General features: G+C 40.5%; 1 protein-coding gene across 1 annotated transcript; it reads left to right on the forward strand.

Annotated features, from left to right (window-relative positions):
- Nucleotides 1-232: 232 nt before the first annotated feature.
- On the forward strand, nucleotides 233-20053 carry znf367 (zinc finger protein 367). The gene is made up of 5 exons (XM_043713533.2): nucleotides 233-566; nucleotides 2084-2234; nucleotides 3396-3515; nucleotides 10769-10907; nucleotides 13870-20053. The coding sequence occupies exons 1-5, from the start codon at nucleotides 309-311 to the stop codon at nucleotides 14102-14104; spliced, it is 903 nt and encodes a 300-aa protein (XP_043569468.2). The 5' UTR covers nucleotides 233-308; the 3' UTR covers nucleotides 14105-20053.
- Nucleotides 20054-21334: the final 1281 nt, after the last annotated feature.

Genomic DNA, 21334 nt, shown 5'->3' on the forward strand with positions numbered 1-21334 from the left:
TGAAAACAAAGAATCCGCTGATTAACAAGAAGACGTTATTAATTCCGGCGGGGAAAACCCGACTCCGCCAATCAACAAAGCGCGCCGGCGCCTGATTGGCTGTGACCGGACGTTCCAATGCATGAATGGAGCTGTCAATCAGCCATTGTGACGTCGCGAGGTTCCGTCGCAGCGTTCGGTTGGTGTCTGCAGAAAAGGCGGGAAATGCTTAAACCCGCGAGTTTGTGTCTGAGTGGCTGCTCTGTCACCGCTGGATTATTTATTTACTTTCGCTGTTTTTCCGCCATTCTTTGTGGATCACTCTTGCGATGGCGGAGAATCAGATCGCCGGTGGTTCTCCCAAGCGTGTGTCGGTTATTAAAACAACGCCGATTAAACCCAAGCGCCTGGATATGAGCCCCACCAGCCCCGGCTTCAGTGATTTTATGGTGTATCCGTGGCGATGGGGTGAGAACGCCCACAATGTCACTCTCAGCCCCGGCGCCCCGTTCAACGGTCCCGGCGCCAGGGAAGCCCAGTGCGGAGCAGCGGCAGCTCTGCACCGGGAGCTGGATCACCTTTCGCAGGTCAGTGAGAGCGGCGGGGGCAGAACCCGGAGCAGCATAAGAGCCGGGCAACTGAAAGTGAACTCGAGTTCTGCAGAATTTGTATTATGAAATGCTTGAGCGTTTGTTTTTTTTCCAGTCACCATGTCCGCGGACTCATCCTTTAGACCTAAAGGGAAGGGAGTGTTTAATTTTATTTTTAAATTGGTAAATTTTAAAGGTGGGGTTTTAACGCGGACTGGCGTTTTGCGGTTGGAACTGTGCAGTTTGTCTGGCTCCCGCTTGGCGCCCATTTTCAGTGGGAGAGTGAGTGCGGAGGTGGTCTGGAGGATTAAATAAACAAAGTGGTGTCACCAGCAGCACCTTCAGTCCGAACCATTCTTCGATCCTGCTTCAAAGTTCGGCCAATCATCCCATTGAGCCATTAAATCCAAGACCCGTTGCTTTCCCGCCACCGATGCTGCTGTGGAAGGAGAAAACAATTCAAATGAATGAAATCACTTCCTGGAGAGCTTGTCAAAACTCCAGCGCGCCAAAAAAGAAACGAGTTTCCACCCCTGGACATGTTTAAAGAGATCCTGCTCTCTTATATTGTCCTGGCTGCACAAATCGCATCTGTCCAAAGTCACGCCGCTCTGTTTATGTTGTCCGCATGTTCAATTTCTGTGATTACACTGTGTGGACTGATGTTAGTGATCCCACAATCACGCCTTTCTTTCGCTTTCAGTGCGGAGAATGATTTCACTTCGTTTCTGTGGCAAAACATCCAAACGTGGAAGCCTGCCACGATTTTTCTGGCAGTTAGTCGATGCTAAATCACTTGACCCGGCTGTGAGTGCTGGAGCTATACTGACAACAAAAAAAAATGCTAGACGTCAGGCAGCAACCATGGAGAGAGAGCAAGCTGTCGGGTCTAGATGACTCTTTAGCTCTGATGAAGGGCTCTTCCCTATTCCGAAGATGTCAAGTCAAATAACTAGATATTAGGATAGGTATTCAGCACAATATAACTTGAAAATTGGCCTATTTTAAGGAGTGAATTCTGAAAGTTAGACCCGTACCCTGCGGATATGGTTGATCAGAAATTCTTCATTGAAGACTGGAATTCTCCAAATTTAACTCCGAAGCAATGTAGGTGGGAAAAGGCTGAACAAACAATGCGAAGTTAGTCAGTACGCTGTACTGCTAAGTTTTAAACACACTCGTATCTTTAAATGTACCTTGGGAGGGTGAAGGGGCAGTGTTGAAGTTTTTTTATGTTGTAGAGCTGTCTGCAGTTGTTATAAAGTTTGTGCCCATGTAAGGGAAAGATTGTGCACTCTCCATGAGACACGAGGAAACTAACTGAATACTTCAGCTTGGTTTGGAGATTTTCCAAAGACTTCCTGCATTGCGTTTCAAGAAGACATTGGGGCATTTTAGGAAAGTTTTAGTAAGACTAAATTTTGCCAATTGCACCAAAAGTCAGCCATTGCGACATGCTTTTTATATTACTGAGAGATTAAGTTATTAATCCATATTGGTATGCTTTATTTCAGGACGGAACAAGACGAGGCCGACCAAGAGCGGAGTTAATCCGCGATCTGATAAACGAGGGTGAACACTCCTCAAGCAGAATCCGCTGTAACATTTGTAACCGAGTGTTTCCTCGCGAGAAATCCTTGCAAGCTCACAAGAGAACACACACTGGTAAGATTTAGAACTTTTCATGGGTATCGTATATTGGCACATGAGATGAACCATGATCCTTGCATATTGCAAGTGATAGCCTGCTGGTATAAACAATGGAGTGCTGGTGAGTATTTTGCAGTTTGCCATATCATCAGTCCATAACTTGGTAGGAATTTCTATGATTATCCTAACATAATCTGGTTGAAGGCAATGGACAAATTTATTTCTTATCGGCTTTAATGCAGTCTGTTATTTATTGATAGATTTTAGTTTAAAATATGTTAGAAGTTCAAGGCTTTTGGGTCATTTTTCTCCATTTCTGACTATGCACTTGTTATTATCCAAAGTAACTCTTCATTCTAGTCCTTATGTCAAGATTGTTACTCAGTGGTAAAATTTGCTAACAAGTCATTGGATCCTGTATTTACCTAATTGTACTAGTCATGAATTTAAATTGAAAGTTTTGTTTTAGCTTCAATCAGTAATATTATCCTTTGATGTCAATGCTACTTTCACCATTTTTGTGCCATGTGTTGCATACCTTACTTTATTGTTAAAGTACAGCTTTGAATAACTTAAAATAGTCCTTTAAATGTGGAAAGTGTGATCACTGAGATGTCCTGGTTATTCTTATACGTATCCCGTGGATATTAGACAAGCTTTTTTAAAAGTGCACCTGCTAACACCTGTTGGACTATGTTGTGTTGGAGATTCCCTAAACTGGAAATGTTTGTCTTTAAATGAATGTAAATTTGCATGTGTAATAGTATCATAACATTGGTCTTGAGGCTTATCATTTATTTGCATAACTAAAGAGATGTTAACTTTTCAGAGGACATTGCAGATTAACAATTCAATTGAAAAGTTATCCTTATGTAATGTTATTCAGAAACCATTTGGATACTTTTTGTGTTCAACTCTTCATTTTGTTCCCCTTTCAGACTCCGAACTTAGTTAACACCTGTCCAAAATTTAATCAGTAGGACCAAATGGTAACTAGCTGAAATTATCACACTGAAAACGTGTGTAAAGTAAGGCAGGATTAATTTTAAACACTTTTTTTTTGCTGAAATTGAGGGATAACTTCACAAAATTCAGGCTGTCTTATTTCAAATGAACAATTTGAGAAAGGATTATAGTCTTTAATTGATTGATTGTATTACTGTGGGTTTCTTTTAGGTGAAAGACCTTATTTATGTGACTACCCAAATTGTGGGAAAGCATTTGTTCAGAGTGGACAACTAAAAACTCACCAGCGTCTTCACACTGGGGAAAAGCCATTTGTTTGTTCTGAAACTGGTAAATTATCAAAATCTACTTTTCATGTCTCTACCTAAGTACTAATAAAGTAAAGCCAAGCCTTTAGGTTTTTACTTGTGCATGCAGGATATCTTGTGTCTCTTAATTGTAAATGATAAATTGATTTGGATGAAGCAAGGCTTGTAGTAAATATGGGGCCAGCATGTTCAATGTTTTTGATGCCTATATATATGCTACCATATGTAAAGAATGGATTGAAAGAGTAAGGAGTATGGCCAGTGGGAGGAAGACTTTACTAAGCAAGTACACCTAAGAATTTGGATCCAAGTAGTAATTTTTGACATGGGTAAAAGAGAGATACGTTTAATAAGGTTTGCTACAAGCAGTATTATTTGAAGGGTGGGGAGGAGATCTACTTCAACTATCTTTTTTTTTAAACCTCCAACAGTTGATTGACAATTTAGTGCCAGAGATGGAGCTGTAACTAGTATTGTTGGAAACTGTAAATATTGAACTGTTTCGTTAGTATTGTAAAGTTTACTGATGGTATTTCAACATTTCATGAGGTGCAGGCTCTGGTAATTATACATTTCTTAATTAGCAATGCCTATATAATTAACAATGCCTATATAATTAACAATTATTAGAGATGGCAGGGTAGGTGATGTGTTGTGATTGCAGAATGTGGATGCTTAGGATACCAGTGTGATCAAGAGTAAACACATCTGCAGCAAGTGCTTGCAACTGGAGGAAACTTGACTGGCTTATCAAGGTGTATACACTGGCATATCAAGAGATAAGGAATGGGACTGCCTCCTGGATTAAGTGTTCCTGTAATTCTTTAAGATAGGTTTTTTTTTATGATTTCGTCAATGGTCAAAGACAGGAAGGCTTTACTGTAAAGAAGGCAGGTAAAAGAGACCTAGAGCACAGGAGCCTCAGCCTTTGCAATTGTCCACACTTGTAGCTTGTTTGGATGAGAGTCAGGGCTACAGTGCAAAAGCTCAAAATGATAGTCTTGGTACTGTGCTTGAATCATGTGTAAATTGGCATGGGATGACTAGATTAAAGTGACTGCGAGGATCAAAGTGCATCAGAAGTAGGAATAAACTGAATGGGGGTGAGAGATCTTGCTTGTGAAATTGTATCAGACAAAGAGGGAGTGAAATGAGGCAGAATAATAAAATATTGATTTTAGAAAATGAATAGCAGAAAAGAGCAGGAAGGAACAGAAGAGAAAAAAATCCGAAGATTATACCAACAATAAAAAATGTCAGAGTATATATAATTGGAATGACTTTTTTTTTGAATGGGAAATTGTGTATGACAAACTCATTAGAGTTCTTTGAGGTGTAACATTCAGAATAGATGAAGGGGGAACCAGTTGATATATATACATTAATGATTAAAGAAGTGAATGCACTATTGCCAAGTTTGCAGATGCCGCAAAAATAGATGAAAAGGCAAGTGGTGAGGTTGACAGTAGCATGGTGGCTGAGTGGGTAGCACTGCTGTTTTTTTTTTAGATTAGATTACTTACAATGTGGAAACAGGCCCTTCGGCCCAACAAGTCCACACCGCCCTGCCGAAGCGAAACCCACCCATACCCCTACATTTACCCCTTACCTAACACTACGGGCAATTTAGCATGGCCAATTCACCTGACCCTGCACATCTTTGGACTGTGGGAGGAAACCGGAGCACCCGGAGGAAATCCACGCAGACATGAGGAGAACGTGCAAACTCCACACAGTCAGTCGCCTGAGGCGGGAATTGAACCCGGGCCTCTGGCGCTGTGAGGCAGCAGTGCTAACCACTGTGCCACCATGCCGCCCACCATGTCTCACAGCACCAGGGACCCAGTTGAATTCCACCCTCTGGTGTCTGTGTGGAGTTTGCGCATTCTCCCTGTGTCTGTGTGGGTTTCCTCCCACAGTCAAAGATGTGCTGGCTAGATGGATTAGCCATGTGAAATGCAGGTTACAGGGATAGGGGAGGGGATGTAGGTTTGGGTGGGCTGCCCTTCAGAGGGTCGGTGTTGACTTGATGAGCCAAATAGCCTGCTTCTACACTAGGGATTCTATGACAGAGTCTACAGAGGAATATAGACAGTTTGAGTCAGTGGAAAAAGTGAGGACTGCGGATGCTGGAGACCAGAGTTGAGAAGTGTGGTGCTGGAAAAACACAGCAGGCCAGGCAGCATCCGAGGTGCAGGAGAATCAACGTTTCGGGCATAAGCCCTTCTTCAGGGTTTGAGTGAGTGGACAGAAGCATGGCCGTTGGAATATAATATGGAAAATGTGAGGTTATGCACTTTGGCAGGTTGAATACAGGAGCTGGAAATTGTTTCAATGGAGGGGGTTTCCAGCAAGATGCAGCACAACAGGAATTTGAGAGTCATCATCCAAAAAATTGCAAATAGACAATAGGTGCAGGAGTAGGCCATTCTGCCCTTCGAGCCTGCACCACCATTCAATATGATCATGGCTGATCATCCTTAATCCGTATCCTGTTCCTGCCTTATCTCCATAACCCTTGATTCCACAATCCTTGAGAGCTCTGTCCAACTCTTTCTTAAATGAATCCAGAGACTGGGCCTCCACTGCCCTCTGGGACAGAGCATTCCACACACCCACCACTCTCTAGGTGAAGAAGTTTCTCCTCATCTCTGTCCTAAGTGGTCTACCCCGTATTTTTAAGCTGTGTCCTCTGGTTTGGCACTCACCCATCAGTGGAAACATGTTTCCTGCCTCTGGAGTGTCCAATCCTTTAATAATCTTATGTCTCAATCAGATCCCCTCTCAGTCTTCTAAACTCAAGGGTATACAAGCCCAGTCGCTCCAGTCTTTCAGTGTAAGGTAATCCGCCATTCTAGGAATTGACCTCGTGAACCTACGCTGCACTCCCTCAATAGCCAGAATGTCTTTCCTCAAATTTGGAGACCAGAACTGCACACAGTACTCCAGGTGTGGTCTCACCAGGGCCCTGTACAGCTGCAGAAGAACCTCTTTGCTTCTATACTCAATCCCTCTTGTTATGAAGGCCAGCATGCTATGAGCCTTCTTCACTACCTGCTGTACCTGCATGCTTACCTTCATTGACTGGTGTACAAGAACACCCAGATCTCTCTGTACTGCCCCTTTACCTAAATTGATTCCATTTAGGTAGTAATCTGCCTTCCTGTTCTTGCCACCAAAGTAGATAACCATACATTTATCCACATTAAACTGCATCTACCATGCATCTGACCACTCACCTAACTTGTCCAGGTCAACCTGTAATCTCCTAACATCCTCATCACATTTCACCCTGCCACCCAGCTTTGTATCATCAGCAAATTTGCTAATGTTATTACTAATACCATCTTCTATATCATTAACATATATTGTAAAAAGCTGCGGTCCCAGTACTGATCCCCACTGGTCACTGCCTGCCATTCCGAAATGGAGCCGTTTATCACTACTCTTTGTTTCCTATCAGCCAACCAACTTTCAATCCAAGTTAGTACTTTACCCCCAATACCATGTGCCCTAAGTTTGCTCACTAACCTCCTTTGTGGGACTTTATCAAAAGCTTTCTGAAAGTCCAGGTACACTACATCTACTTGATCACCCTCATCCATCTTCAGAGTTACATCCTCAAAAAATTCCAGAAGATTAGTCAAACATGATTTCCCCTTCATAAATCCATGCTGACTCTGACCTATCCTGTTACTACTATCCAGATGTGTCGTAATTTCATCCTTTATAATAGACTCCAGCATCTTTCTCACCACTGAGATCAGACTAACTGGTCTATAGTTTCCTGCTTTCTCTCTCCCACCTTTCTTAAAAAGTGGTACAACATTAGCCACCCTCCAATACGCAGGAACTGATCCCGAATCTATCGAACTCTGGAAAATAATCACCAATGCATCCACGATTTCTCGAGGCACCTCCTTCAGTACCCTGGGATGTAGACCATCAGGCCCTGGGGACTTATCAACCTTCAGACCTAACAGTCTCTCCAACACCAATTCCTGGCAAATATAAATTCCCTTAAGTTCAGGTCATTCAGCCACTGTTACCTCAGGGAGATTGCTTGTGTCTTCCCCAGTAAACACAGATCTGAAGTACCAATTAAATTCTTCTGCCATTTCTTTGTTCCCCGTAATATATTTCCGTGTTTCTGTCTTCAAGGGCCCAATTTTAGTCTTAGCCATTTTTTTGCCTTTCACATACCTAAAAAAGCTTTTACTATCCTCCTTTATATTATTGGCCAGTTTACCTTCGTACTTCATTTTTTCTCTGCGTATTTCCTTCTTAGTAATCCTCTGTTGTTCTTTAAAAGCTTCCCAGTTCTCCGTTTTCCCACTTATCTTTGCTATGTTATACTTTTTCTCTTTTAACTTTATATGTTTCTTAACTTCCCTCGTCAGCCACGGCCACCCATGCCTCCTCCTAGGATCTTTCTTACTTTTTGGAATGAACTGATCCTGCAACTTCTGCATTATACACAGAAATATCCGCCATTGTTCCTCCACTGTCATCCCTGCTTAGGTATTGCACCATTGAACTTTGGCCAGCTCCTCCCTCATAGCTCCATAGTTCCCTTTATTCAACAAAAATATTGTCACTTCCGATTGTACCCTCTCCCTCTCAAATTGCAGATTGAAACTTATTGTATTATGGTCACTACTTCCCAATGGCTCCTTCACTTCGAGGACCCTGACCAATTCTAGTTCGTTGCACAATACCAGATCCAGAATTGCCTTATCCCTGGTAGGCTCCAGCACCACCTGTTCTAAGAATCCATCTCTGAGGCACTCCACAAAGTCTCTTTCTTGAGGTCCAATACCATCCTGATTCTCCCAGTCTACCTGCACATTGAAATCCCCCATAACAACTGTAGTAACATCTTTGCGACAGGCCAATTTCAGCTCCTGATTTAATTTACATCCGACATCCAGACTAGCATCCAAGTTCAGTAGACAATGGGAATGCAAAGGGAATGTTAGCCTTTATTTCAAAGGCAATGGAGTATAACAGTGGGGAGGTTTTGCTAAACATACACAAGGCACTAGTGGGACCACAGCTGGAATACTGAACAATTTTATTCTCCTTAATTAAGGAAAAATGTAGTGACAGTCAAGACAGTCCATCAAAGTTCTTGAGGTTGATTTGGACTCTGAGGAGAGGTTGAGTAGATTGAACTATATTCATTGGAATTTTGAGTGAGAGGAGATCTTCTTAAAGCATATAAGATTATTAAGAGGTTTGACAAGTAATCATGGAAGGGTTGTTCCCTTTTGTGAGAATTTCTAGGAGTGGAGAGCATAATCTTCAGTAATATTGGCTAAATGAGTGGGGTGTTTTTCTCTCGTAGTGTAGTGAACCTGTGGAATTGTTATCGCAAGGGCTGTCAGGGTTGGGTCATTAAGTATATTTGAGGCTGAGATGGGTTTTGTTTTAATCTAAGGGAAACATGGGTTGTGGGCGAAAGTCAGGAAAGCGGAGTTGAGGAATGTCAAATCAGCCATGATATTGAATGGTGGAGCAGGCTCAAAGGGCTGAATGGCCTATTTCTGCAGAATTTTGGGTTGCAGAGGGATCTAGGTGTTCCTCTGCGTGAGGCACTGAAGGTTACCATGTAATCACAAGATTCATGGAATGCTAGCCTTTTAAGAAATTAATTGCAATTTGAAACCTAACAATCTTTTTTATGTTATACATTGCAGGATGAAATACTGTGTATAGGTTTGGTCTCCTTATTTAAGAAAGGAGGTGGTTCAGAGGAGGTTTATTGGATTGAAACTTGGAGAGAGTGGGTTGTCTAATAAGGAAAGATTTGACATGCTGGGCTTGCTTACAATGGCGTTCGACAGAGTGAGGGGTGATTGGATTGAAGTTTAAGATCATGAATGGTCTTGACAAGTGGATGTAGAGGAATCTTTCCTCTGGTGGGTGAGTTCAGAAATAAGGGACACTAAATGAAATTAGGACAGAGATGGGATTTTTTTTTTGGTGAGTTGTATGACTTTGCAACTGCTTTAACGGCTATGGAGGTGAAGCGTTTGAAATTTTTCAGATTTGACCTAGGCAGATGCTTGTGGTCAATTAAATCAAAGACTATCTATGGTAGCTGGGAATGTTGAACTTGAAGTACATAGATCAGCCTGAGTTCCTTCTAATTTTCTTCTAATTGCTCAGGGTTTGGAGGTCCATGCGTCGTAGTGACCTCTGAGACCAGGATGCTATACCATATTTAGGTGTGACAGTCCTTGCATACATCATACATCAAAGAAGTTTCAGAAATGACAGCCAGACTACTAAGACCCCTCGGGAGCCTAGTAGCACACAAACCCACCAACACTCTCAAAAACTAACAAACTTAAAAGACCCAGTACAACCCATGGACAAAACCAATGTCATCTACAAAATTCCATGCAAGGACTGCCACAAACACTACATAGGACAAACCGGAAGAAAGTTAGCCACCAGGATACACGAACACCAGCTAGCCACACAAAGACATGACCCTCTCTCCCTCGTAGCCCTACACACAGATGAAAAAAAAACACCATTTAAACTGGGATAACACATCTATCCTGGGACAGGCTAAGCAAAGACATGCCAGAGAATTCCTAGAGGCCTGGCACTCCAACCACAACGCCATAAACAAACACACAGATCTAGATGCCATCTATCAACCCCTCAGAAAACGAACAGGAAATGATATCACCACAAACCCCAGGAACCCCATCCAGGAGAAAGATATAAATAGAAAGCAGGAGACAACAGCTTCGCTTCACTTGGAGGTCGCCACTGATGATGTTACCTAGTCAGGTAATGAAACGTCTGGATATCAAACCTACAGATCAGCGAGCAAACCTACACCCTAGAAAGAGGATATTTTGATTCCCCTATTCCAAATGCTGCTATGCTGTATATTTTAAGATTGCATCAGAAGCTTTATTGAGAGTTGAATAAGATGTGGGTAGAAATAGAGGAGCAGGGATTTACAAGTCAGAATTACATTGGAGAAAGGGGGAATAAAAGCCCATTTCTCACTTCAGCATTTCCTCATGGTTACTTGCGCATCTCTCCAAAGGTGCAGACTGCAGTTTGCCTGTTGAGTACAGAACTACAATATGTGAAATGTAAATTGAATGCCACGGATGTTTTGTGTGTCAGTCTTTCGAAGTTGGATTAGGGGAGTGCTATCTTTCGAAGCATAAATACTCTTAAAAGTTGTTAAAGGGGTACCTGTCTTGGAAGTGAAATGTAATGTAGCATTTACTGAATTCTCCACAGGCTGTGGAAGCAGATTTACACATGCAAACCGCCATTGTACCAAGCATCCTTACGCACGTTTACGGAGAGATGAGGCATCCAGCGGAGCAAAGAAAACGCAGGCTGCAGACAATACAGCTGTGGCAGAATGGCTGGCAAAGTGAGTATGTTTCAAAAGAATACTTGATAAATTGTCTATTTATAGTTTATTAGCTAATAATTCAGTTATCAATTCAGGCTCACCGGTCTATAGTTTCCCTGTCTTGTCCTTACCACTTTTCTTAAATAATAGTACCACGTTAGCCAGGCTCCAGTCTTCTGGCACCTCACCTGTGACTATTGATGATACAAATATCTGAGCATGGGGCCCAGCAATCATTTCCCTAGCTTCCCACAGAGTTCTAGGGTAAACCTGGGATTTATCCACCTTTATGCGTTTCAAGACATCCAGCACTTACTCCTCTCTGGTATGGACATTTTTCAAAATATCACCACCTATTTTCCCACAATGTATATCTTCCATGTCCTTCTCCACAGTAAGCATTGATGCAAAATACTCATTTAGTATCTCCCCCATTTGCTGTGGTTCCAGGCCACCTTGCTGATCTTTGATGGGCCCTATTCTCTCCCTAGTTACCCTTTTCTTCTTAATGTATTTGTAAAATCTCTTTGGATTCTCCTTAACCCTATTTGCCAAAGATATCTCATATCCACTTCTTGCCCTCCTGATTTCCCTCTTAAAAATACTGCCTTTATACCCTTCTAAGGATTCACTTTATCTCTCCTGTCTATATCTGACATATGCTTCCTTCTTTTTCTTAACCAAACCCTCAATTTCTCCAGTCATCCAGCATTCCCTATACCTGCCAGCCTTTCCTTTTACCCTAACAGAAATATACTGTCTCTGGATTCTCGTTATCTAATTTCTGAAGGCTTTCAATTTTCCAGGCATCCCTTTACCTGCGAACATCTGTCCCCAATCAGCTTTTGAAAGTTCTTGATGTAGGTGGTCGGCAAGTTGTTGGAGGGAATCCCGGGGGACAGTATTTACACGTGTTTGGGAAGGCAAGGACTGATTAGGGCTGGTCCACATGTCTTTGTGCGTGGGAAATCATGTCTCAGGAACTTGATTGAGTTTTTTGAAGAAGTAACAAAGAGGATTGATGAGGGCAGAGCATTGGACGTGATCTATAGGAACTTCGGTAAGACGTTCGACAAGTTTCCCCATGGGAGAATGGTTAGCAAGGTTAGATCTCATGGAATACAAGGAGAATTAGCCATTTGGATACAGAACACAGAGGGTGGTGCATGTATGGAATGAGCTGTGAGATGAAGTGTTGGAGGCTGGTGCAATCGCAGCATTTAAGAGGCATCTGGATAGGTGTATGAATAGGAATGGTTTAGAGGGATATGGGTCAAGTGCTGGCAAATGGGACTAGATTTGGTTGGGATATCTGGTCAGCATGGGCAGGTTGGACCGAAGGGTCTGTTTCCGTGCTGTACGTATTTGACTGTGTTTGATACTAAAATATCTGTTTGTTCAACTTTGAAAGGAATTGAAATATTGTCTACAATGGTTTGTGAAAAAGCCCCAAATGTTGTACATTCGAGAGAATTTGCCATTAGTAAGGGAACCTTCTGTTTCTTGATTTGTAAGAACAGTCATTTTGCATTCATCCTTTGTCTTAACTGGGTATTAAACTGGTTATGGTATGTGAGGAAGGACAGCACACAAGGAAAGCAACGTTGAGCACCTTCTTGGTGGAGGGGTTCAGGGTAGACTGGTTGCAAGAGGAAGGGGTGTTAGGGTGGGTGTTAAGGTGGGGACGTGTGGAGTGAGGAAGGGACTGGATATGCACACAGGGATGTGAGAGGTGGGCAGAGATGGTGTGTTCATGTGAGAGCATGTAATGGACTGGCTTGAGGGTGAGGTGTGCCCCAGGATAAGATTAGATTACTTAGTGTGGAAACAGGCCCTACGGCCCAACAAGTCCACACCAACCCTCCGAAGAGCAACCCACCCAGACCCATTGCCATACATTTACCCCTTCACCTAACACTACGGGCAATGTAGCATGGCCAATTCACCTAACCTGTACATCTTTGGACTGTGGGAGGAAACCGGAGCACCCGGAGGAAACCCACACACACCGAGGAGAATGTGCAAACTCCACACACAGTTGCCTGCGGCAGGAATTGAACCTGGGTCTCTGGTGCTGTGAGGCAGCAGTGTTAATTGCTATGCCACTGTGCCACCCCAGGATGTGAAGGAGGGTTTTCCTGTGTTTTATCAGAAGGGGAAGAAGGAGAGCAAGTATGTGCAGGGGAGGCTAAGCGAACCAGAATATAGAACTACAATATATGAAATGTATTGAACCGGATGCAGCTACACTTCTCCTTCCATTCCCTAAAAAACTAACTACATAGCAAGCTGGAAGAGAAGGAAAGCCCAGTTTGAAAGTCCAAACCTGACGATCATATGAATTTTGCCAAAGCCCGACCGAAGTGTGCACCATCAGAGGTGAAGCAATGTCATTGTTAAATCCTGATTCCTATCCTTCCACCCAATGGGGTCAGACTTTGGACTCTGCTATGTCTTGATCTGCTGCTTCTTAATTGACAACAAAATAGGTTTTATTTGTTAATTACTGCTTAGCTCTTTTTAATAGTCATTTTCATTGTACACTTTTGAGGGAAAAAAAGTCATATTTACTCTTGTAACAAACATCTTTCTGAAATGTAATGCACCCCCCCTCCTCGCCCCCACCTAAAGTGACAAAGAAATTGAAATGTCACCCTCTGTGTAAAGGTTGATGCCCTGCCTATGGATAATTATTTATAAAAAGCAAAAAATAATAAAAATTGCATGATCATGAGCATTAATTATACCTGTATACCTAAATGAGTTGTAAAATGCTTATCTCCTTAACTTAAGAATAAAAACGAAAAGTCTACTGCATTCTTTGATTTGTGTTGAAGCCTCTAGATATCATTCTGCTTATTTTTAAGTATTTTTATATGAACAGATTGTATAAAGCAAAGTGGTTTATTTCCGATTGGTAGCAATGGTGGTGTGCATCTTTAAATTGGGAATACCATGTCCAAATTCTGTCTACATGTAGATATTGGGAAACCCGAGAACAGCGTACTCACCCTGTGAAAAGCACTGGACAGAAGGCTGACCAGGAGCAGCAGGATCCATTGGAGTTCATACAGTCTGATGAAGATGAAGAAGAGGAGAAAAATGGATCACATGCTGCAGCATGCCGACGTATGCAGGAGCAACGGGAGCGACTGCATGGTGCTCTGGCTCTCATTGAGCTGGCGAACTTAACTGAAGCACAGTTGCGCCAGTAACTGCAATGCTTACCTTTTATGAAATGGAACTGTCTGTGGACTAAGGTCCTACTAGTTCACCAGACAAGTTATGCACCTTATATTTGCTTTTAATAGGCTGCTATTATGTAGAATTGAAGATTATGAATGTTGTGGCCCTTGCTTAAAGGAGCACAAGTGTTATGCACTTTTTGTCTGGAACAGGTTTATGTAAAGTTTTAGTTTAGTAAATATTACAAAGCTTTGAACGAAGGATCAGATTATGTCAAGCAGGAATTGAATCTGCAGGTGCTGAATTCTAGGTGTAGCAGGAGTATTTGACTTGTGTTTCTCGTGCAAAATTTGCACTCTTTGGAATGTAAGATGAGCAGTGCCTTTCAAGGTGATAAAGAAAGATATCAGATTTCTCTTAAGCTTCAGTGTTCACTTTTCACTGGCAACATTATGGGCTTAGAAACAAAGACGTAATAATTAGGTTAACAAAACAAAAATTTAAGATGACAATTTAACTGTTATCTTTATCTGGCACTAACTGTATTGCAAGTATAACTCATTGTTCTTGTTTAAAGTTTAGATTTCTAGTATTTCAGCTGAGTCATGGTCCAAATCCTGTAATTATTTTAATTATTAAAGGCTGCTGCATTCCAAGACTTTTTCATTTCAGCAAACCTTTACAACGCACTGATGGTACATGTATCAAACTCTTCTATTTCAGAATTGCTACTACATTGGAAATTTGGTGTTGTGATTTCGATTTGCCAATTATCCACAATGAATAAATGCTCTCTACCATTAGCATTCTAGCAAGCAACTTCAGCTTAGTTGAAATAAATGAACCAAATAATACTAGAATTAGAAAGAAGCTTAATTTAATGGAACCTATTTTAAAACATGAACACATATCAATCAGAGTTCCAGTAGCATAAATATGCTTTGATCCATTTAGGTAAAAATACCATAAAAGGATTCTTGGTAGTGTCACTACTCTGAGCCAAGAGGCCTGCGTTCAAGTCCCACCTGCCCAACACGTATAATAATACCTCTAAACAGGTTGATTAGGAAATATCTAAAAATACCATGAAAATACCTTTGAAGTTTATTGCATGGACCAAATGTTGACCATAATGTAAGATGCAGCATTATCTGAAAGTACCACTGAACTAGATTACTGTATTCAACTTGTAATAGTCTAACTAAAAAAAAACTAGCTTGGAATTTGAAAGAGCAATTGGACTTGTTTGCAGCCAGTTGAAGCACTGAGAAAAATATTTTTGCCCTCCTTAATGGTTGTTGGTAAATAGTCACAGCTAATCTAACTGGGCATGATTATTTTAAATAGATGGTCATGAGCACTTAAACCTACTTGCTGAAGTTTGGTTTCACTGAAGTGAACAATGAACGTATAGCACTTGGGCTTTTCCTTATAGCACTAAAAGTATAGGTGGCTATGGATTTCTGTTCCAGACAAATATTGACAAATCGCACCTTTTGTTTGTTTAAATGCAACTTGTATTCCATTGCGCAATCCTGAGAGGCCTTGGTCTTGATATGGAGAAAATGATTTGAGTAAACTGGTGTCACTCAAAAAATGCTGTGGATTCTTGTACTTAAATGCATATAGTGTGCATTGCTGCCTGGGTACTACAATCTTGTGTAATAAGTCCTAGAAACAGTGAAAACGCTGATTTTTAAACAGCCTGCATTAATCCTAATGTGAAAAATGCAGGCTTGGAGGCCTACTAGAGAAATGTGGTACTGATTAATTTTAATTGTGTAATGAAGTTTGAATTGGGTGACCTTTGGTGATGGAAGAAGTTTTGTTGAATTTCCTGTTGGCAACACTAAATTGTTTTGCTTTGTATCAATAGTTTTATTATAATCATATTGCAGTTTTATAGCTTGCCATTATTGCTTTGTTGCAGTGTCAAATTTTTTTTTAAATCCTCTTACGTGGCTGGACTACTTCGCTCTGTTTTCCAGTAATCCAATATGTTCTGCTTTTTCTTTTACCATTTAAATATATACTTACTGCATGAAGTTTTTAATTCTATAAGTTGACAAGCTTGAAATGCAGTTTTGGTATAGATTTAACAGCTGTCATTACTGCATCAATGTTACATGGTTGCAATAAACAGCATTAGCTAAAGCAACCAAGATTGAATAATTTGGTTACTTTCCAAAAAAAAGGCAGACTAGCCTCAGTGTCAAACAGAAAAGATTTTGTGGGATTCCAAACCTATCACCAGTTCAGTTTTTTTTCAATACTTCCTTCATCAGCTAACAAGATTTTGTAATTGAAACTTATTTATTTTTGGTTTGATTCAAATCAACCTGATGACTGTTCAATATATATTTTGTTTCAATGAAGAAGGTGGACTGCACTGGAGATGTATGAGCCTCTGAGTTTTTGTTTTGTTTCAAACTAAATGTCATGGTATGTTTGTAGGTGGTTTAGCTTGTGTTCAGTGACAACCCTTCAATTAAATAAAATGATCACAGTCAGAAGTATAAGTTGTTAATTCCACACTTCTCTGCTACAATATGCATCTATCTGCTTGGTAAAGGTTTGCAAACTAACAAAGAATATTAATAATTTTTACATCCACAAAGATTTGGACAGTATTGTAGAAATTGAAAATTTGTACAACTCCAGTTTGTGGGAGGTAATTGCATGTTGAAAGGGTTTCGAACACGATGCCTGTTTTTCTCAGTTTTATTTGTTAAGAGTTTGTGAAATTCAATTGCTCTGTCACCAATGCTAATTTAAGAAGATTTGCAAGCCAGACCAGAACTTAAGTGTGACTGACAGGGACATTTTGTCATTTGGCCTTGAAAGGTTCATGATTACTGTTCATTATTTGTACAATGAAGTTACATTGCCGCACATTATATTCTAAAATTGAATTTGTATTCTTTTTTCTTTAAACTTGCTGTCTTTTGTCTTTGTATCATGTATTGGTCTATGCTGAAGGAAGAGATATGAAGTTGGTTTATCTCCAGGCCTCTACAAAGTTTCTAGAAGTCTCATTGGCCTCAAGTAAACCTTTCCTTCTCCCTTGGCTGAGATCTGATTTCATCTTGGAGTTTGTTAGAAGTTACCTTCAAATTTCATTAATTAAAGAGCTATGATAATATTTCAAGCTAACTGTACTCATGAGTCATAGTTTGGTTGCAGATGTAACCTGGTAGTGGAATTTAGAAGGTGGTGGACTTTTGAGGCGTCTTTGAATTGTTGACTAGTTGGGTTACTGCTGCTTTAAGGGTGAACTTTTCTGACTGCTCTTAACCTTTGTTTTGTTCCATGTACCTATTATTGATGTCAGAGTTAAATAGTTCATCAAAAAGCAATAAGGATCTACTAACTTAAAGGAAGTATAGGATGACAAATGGCCTGTTTGGGGAAAGTCAAGGTCTAGTCTCTCTCTGGGGAAATGCTGATTCTGTTAGGAATGACAATGTTTTCATTCATAAGTGTCATTTTGGTTGTTTAATGCATGTACTTTTTTGCACTGGAGTTGATGCTCAGATAATATTTCTTGTTTAGGGTTTTAATATTTTTAGAAGGAATAAGTTTTCTGAGGCTTTGTTTTAATAAGGCTGCTTTATGTACTTGGATTCAAGTGCCAAATTCATTTTTATTTCCCCGAATTTTGCTGAGCATTTTTTCCCTCTCATTGTATGATTATCAAATTGTAAAGACCAAGACTGTCACCTGCTAGAATCTGCCTTTGTTCATTAAAAAAAAACCTGGTAAATCTACTGAAGTTTTAAATTCATTATTATTCAATAAATATCAGTAGTGCTAAAATGTTGTCTCTCTTTATTGAATCCGGATGTATGAAGTGTGTAATTTAAAAATTCTGCAGTTCCATGATATGTAAGTGAGATTAACTATCCATTAGGGAGGCAGTAAGTTTGGAAGAATTTACCACACTAAAACTACTTTTACTTGTGATAAGAAGAAGCATTATAAAAAACTTATATTTACATTCTACCTAATTATGCATATCAGAAGATAGTGTTGTAGAAATTGAGTCCATGCAACTCTAGTTTGTGAGATGTAATTGCAGGTAGAAAGCGTTTAAAATGAGTTTGAAGACTGTCAATTTTGAATGTAAGCAATGTGAATCACAGGATTGTCAGGTTGGTAAAGCTAGTGATCTGTTTGACCAGTGAATACTTTTAAAGTTCTTGGGATATGGATATTTGTAGTTAGACCAGTATGTATTGTCTGTCCCTAGCTGTGTTTGAGAAGATGGTTGTGAGTTGCCTTCCAATTGCTGTAGTCGATTTGAACTGCTGTAGTTCATTTGATGAAGGTACACCCACAATGCCATTAGGGTGTTTTTTTTTCCAGAATTTTGACTCCTTTACACTGGAAGAAAGATTTCCAAGTCAAGATGGTGATTAGCATGGAGAAAATCCCACAGATGATGGTCTTTCTATGTGCTGCCCTTCTATTTCTAGGTGGTAGTAGTTATGGATTTGAAAGTTGCTGCCTAAGAAGCCTTGGTGAAATTCTGCTGTGCATCTTGTATATGGGTACACACTGCTACTCCTGAGCATTGATGTTGAAGAAAGTGAATGTTGATATAGTGCAAAGTAAATTTAATGCTTTATTCTGAGGGATGGTATCAAACCTGGGTGTTGTTGGAGCTGCACTCATCTATGCAAGTAGGGGGTATTCTGTCACTTTCTTGACTTTTGCCATTGTAGATGGTAGACAGGTATCAGGTGGTGGGTTACTACAGGATTCCTAGCTTCTGACCTTGGTCTTGTAACCACTGTACCCTTATAACTAGTCCAGTTCAGTTTCTGGTCAATAGTAACTGATTGATTCAGTAAAGTCTATGCCATTGTGTGTCCACTGGCAATGGTTAGATTTTATTTTGGAGATGGTAATTGCCTGGCACCAATGTGGCATGAATGTTACTGACTAATCATCATCCCAAATGTTTTGTCCATGTCGTTTTGTATTTGGTCGTGGAATGCTTCAGTCTCTGAGCAGTTGTGACTGGTGCTGAGCATTGTGCAACCATCAGCGAACATCCCCACTTCTGACCTTATGATGGAGGGAGGGAATTGATGAGGTAGCTGAAGATGGTTGCCTTGAAACATTACCCTGAGCAATGGATCACTGTTGTCCTTGGGTGATTTGTATTGAAAATTAGCTACTTTGTACAATTATACTTTTTGGAAAAAAAAAATTGTATTTTGTGAGTTGCCTTTTTAAATTTAGGGTAACAAAGGGATTCCTGTTCCCTACAGTTATCCTAGGTTTTTAATTATTGGTGATTGTTGAGGAATAGTTAATTTGTTTCATGTGATCATGCATTTTTCTTTTGCTGTGTATTGCTTAGAAGCAAGATATCTTGCTGACACTTTCATTATGCACACTTAAGGTTAAATGCAATAATTCCAAATTTCACATGACCACAACAATTTTTACTACAGGAGCAAAGAATACTGATAGTTTTCAGTCGACCTGTGAATCTAACGGAATTGAATGGTTCCAAATTAGTGGGTTTTGAGAAGATTTATAGCTCAGGTTGAGGTTCTGGATGTAAGTTTGCTCGGTGAGCTGGAAGGTTCATTTCCAGACTTTCATCACCATACTAGGCAACATCATCAGTGAACCTCTGGATGAAGCGGTGGTGCAATGGCCTGCTTTATATTTGTGTTTAGCTTTCCATTAGCAGTTAATGAATTTGAAAGATCCTATACAGACAACAAGCACACCTATTGGCAACAGGCTGGCGCTTTTTTCTCTGGATCATTGGAGGCTGAGGGGTGACCTTATAGAGGTTTACAGAATTATGAGGGGCACGGATAGGATAAATAGACAAAAGTCTTTTCCCTGGGGTTGGGGAGTCCAGAACTAGAGGGCATAGGTTTAGGGTGAGAGCGGAAAGATAGAAAAGAGACCTAATGGGCACGTGGTACGTGTATGAAATGAGCTGTCAGAGGAAGTGGTGCAACATGTACAATTGCAACATGTAAAAGGCATTTGGATGGATATATGAAGAGGAAGGGTTTGGTGGGATATGGGCTGGGTGCTGGCAGGGTGGGACTAAATTGGGTTGGGATATCTGGTCAGCATGGACGGTTTGGACTGAAGGGTCTATTTTCACGCTGTACATCTCTATGACTCTATAACTGTAACAAACACTACATTGGACAAACTGGCAGAAAACTAGGATACATGAACAGATGAGGAAGGACACCACCTTGACTTGGACAACACATCCATCTTAGGACAAGCCAAACAGACATGCATGAGAAAAACTAGAAGCATGGCATTCCAGTCAGAACTCTATCAACAAACACATTGAATTGGATTCCATTTACCACCCCCTGCGAAAAATAATCTGAAATGACATCACCATAAGAAATTATATCACCAGCCCAAGGAAACCTAAACACATAAATAGAAAGCAGGCCATGCTGCCAGTGCTTCATCCCGAGGCTCACTGATGATGTTACCTAGTATGGTGACAAAACGTCTTAAAACGAACCTTATAGCTCAGTGAGCAAACCTACATCCAGGTCCCCACATTCTTGTTAATTTGCAAAAAAAATGCTGCAAGGCTTGAACATATTCTTTATGTTCATAGGGAATGGGGTCCATGTGTAAGAATTTAGATTAGAGTGGTGCTGGAAAAGCACAGCAGTTCAGGCAGCATCCGAGTAGCAGTAAAATAGACATTTCGGGCAAAAGCCCTTCATCAGGAATAGATGAAGGGCTTTTGCTCAAAACATCGATTTTACTGCTTCTCAGATGCTGCCTGAACTGTGCTTTTCCAGCACCACTCTAATCTAGAATCTGGTTTCCAGCATCTGCAGTCCTTGTTTTTACCATGTGTAAGAATGTCTGCTGCTTCATTAAATATCCATGAGCCATGTTATGAGTTTGATGGTCTTAAATTAGTTGTCAATTAACTAATTGGTGCACTCTCAAAGGTTCAACAAATGCAGTCCAATCATTGCTGTTTATGATTTTGCCTATGGTCAAAAGTATTTAATTGGTTTTAAGGTAATTGGGATATCGTAAAACCATCAAAGACACCACATGAATACCAACCTTATCCTTCACCCAAACTCCCACAACCTTTTCTTATGCTCAATCCATTTCCGATTTGAATATTTGTTCAAATTCCCAAGTTTTTATTCAATTTGATGCTGTTTCTGTCTTTCAATTTATTATATTTACTTCAGGAAATATACTTTACATTTTGTTGTGATCTGCAGATT

Source organism: Chiloscyllium plagiosum, unplaced genomic scaffold (genome assembly GCF_037043375.1).
Source record: "Chiloscyllium plagiosum isolate Xiang-an unplaced genomic scaffold, Cpla_swu_hap1 HiC_scaffold_2, whole genome shotgun sequence".
Lineage (NCBI taxonomy): Eukaryota > Metazoa > Chordata > Chondrichthyes > Orectolobiformes > Hemiscylliidae > Chiloscyllium > Chiloscyllium plagiosum.

What these genes read in the sequence shown, in the direction of transcription:
- znf367 (XM_043713533.2), top strand. Translation starts at nt 309, where the DNA reads ATGGCGGAGAATCAGATCGCCGGTGGTTCTCCCAAGCGTGTGTCGGTT. An exon ending in TCACAAGAGAACACACACTG is followed by an intron (nt 2,235 to 3,395) that starts GTAAGATTTAGA and finishes GGTTTCTTTTAG; the next exon opens with GTGAAAGACCTTATTTATGT. An exon ending in GTGGCAGAATGGCTGGCAAA is followed by an intron (nt 10,908 to 13,869) that starts GTGAGTATGTTT and finishes GTCTACATGTAG; the next exon opens with ATATTGGGAAACCCGAGAAC.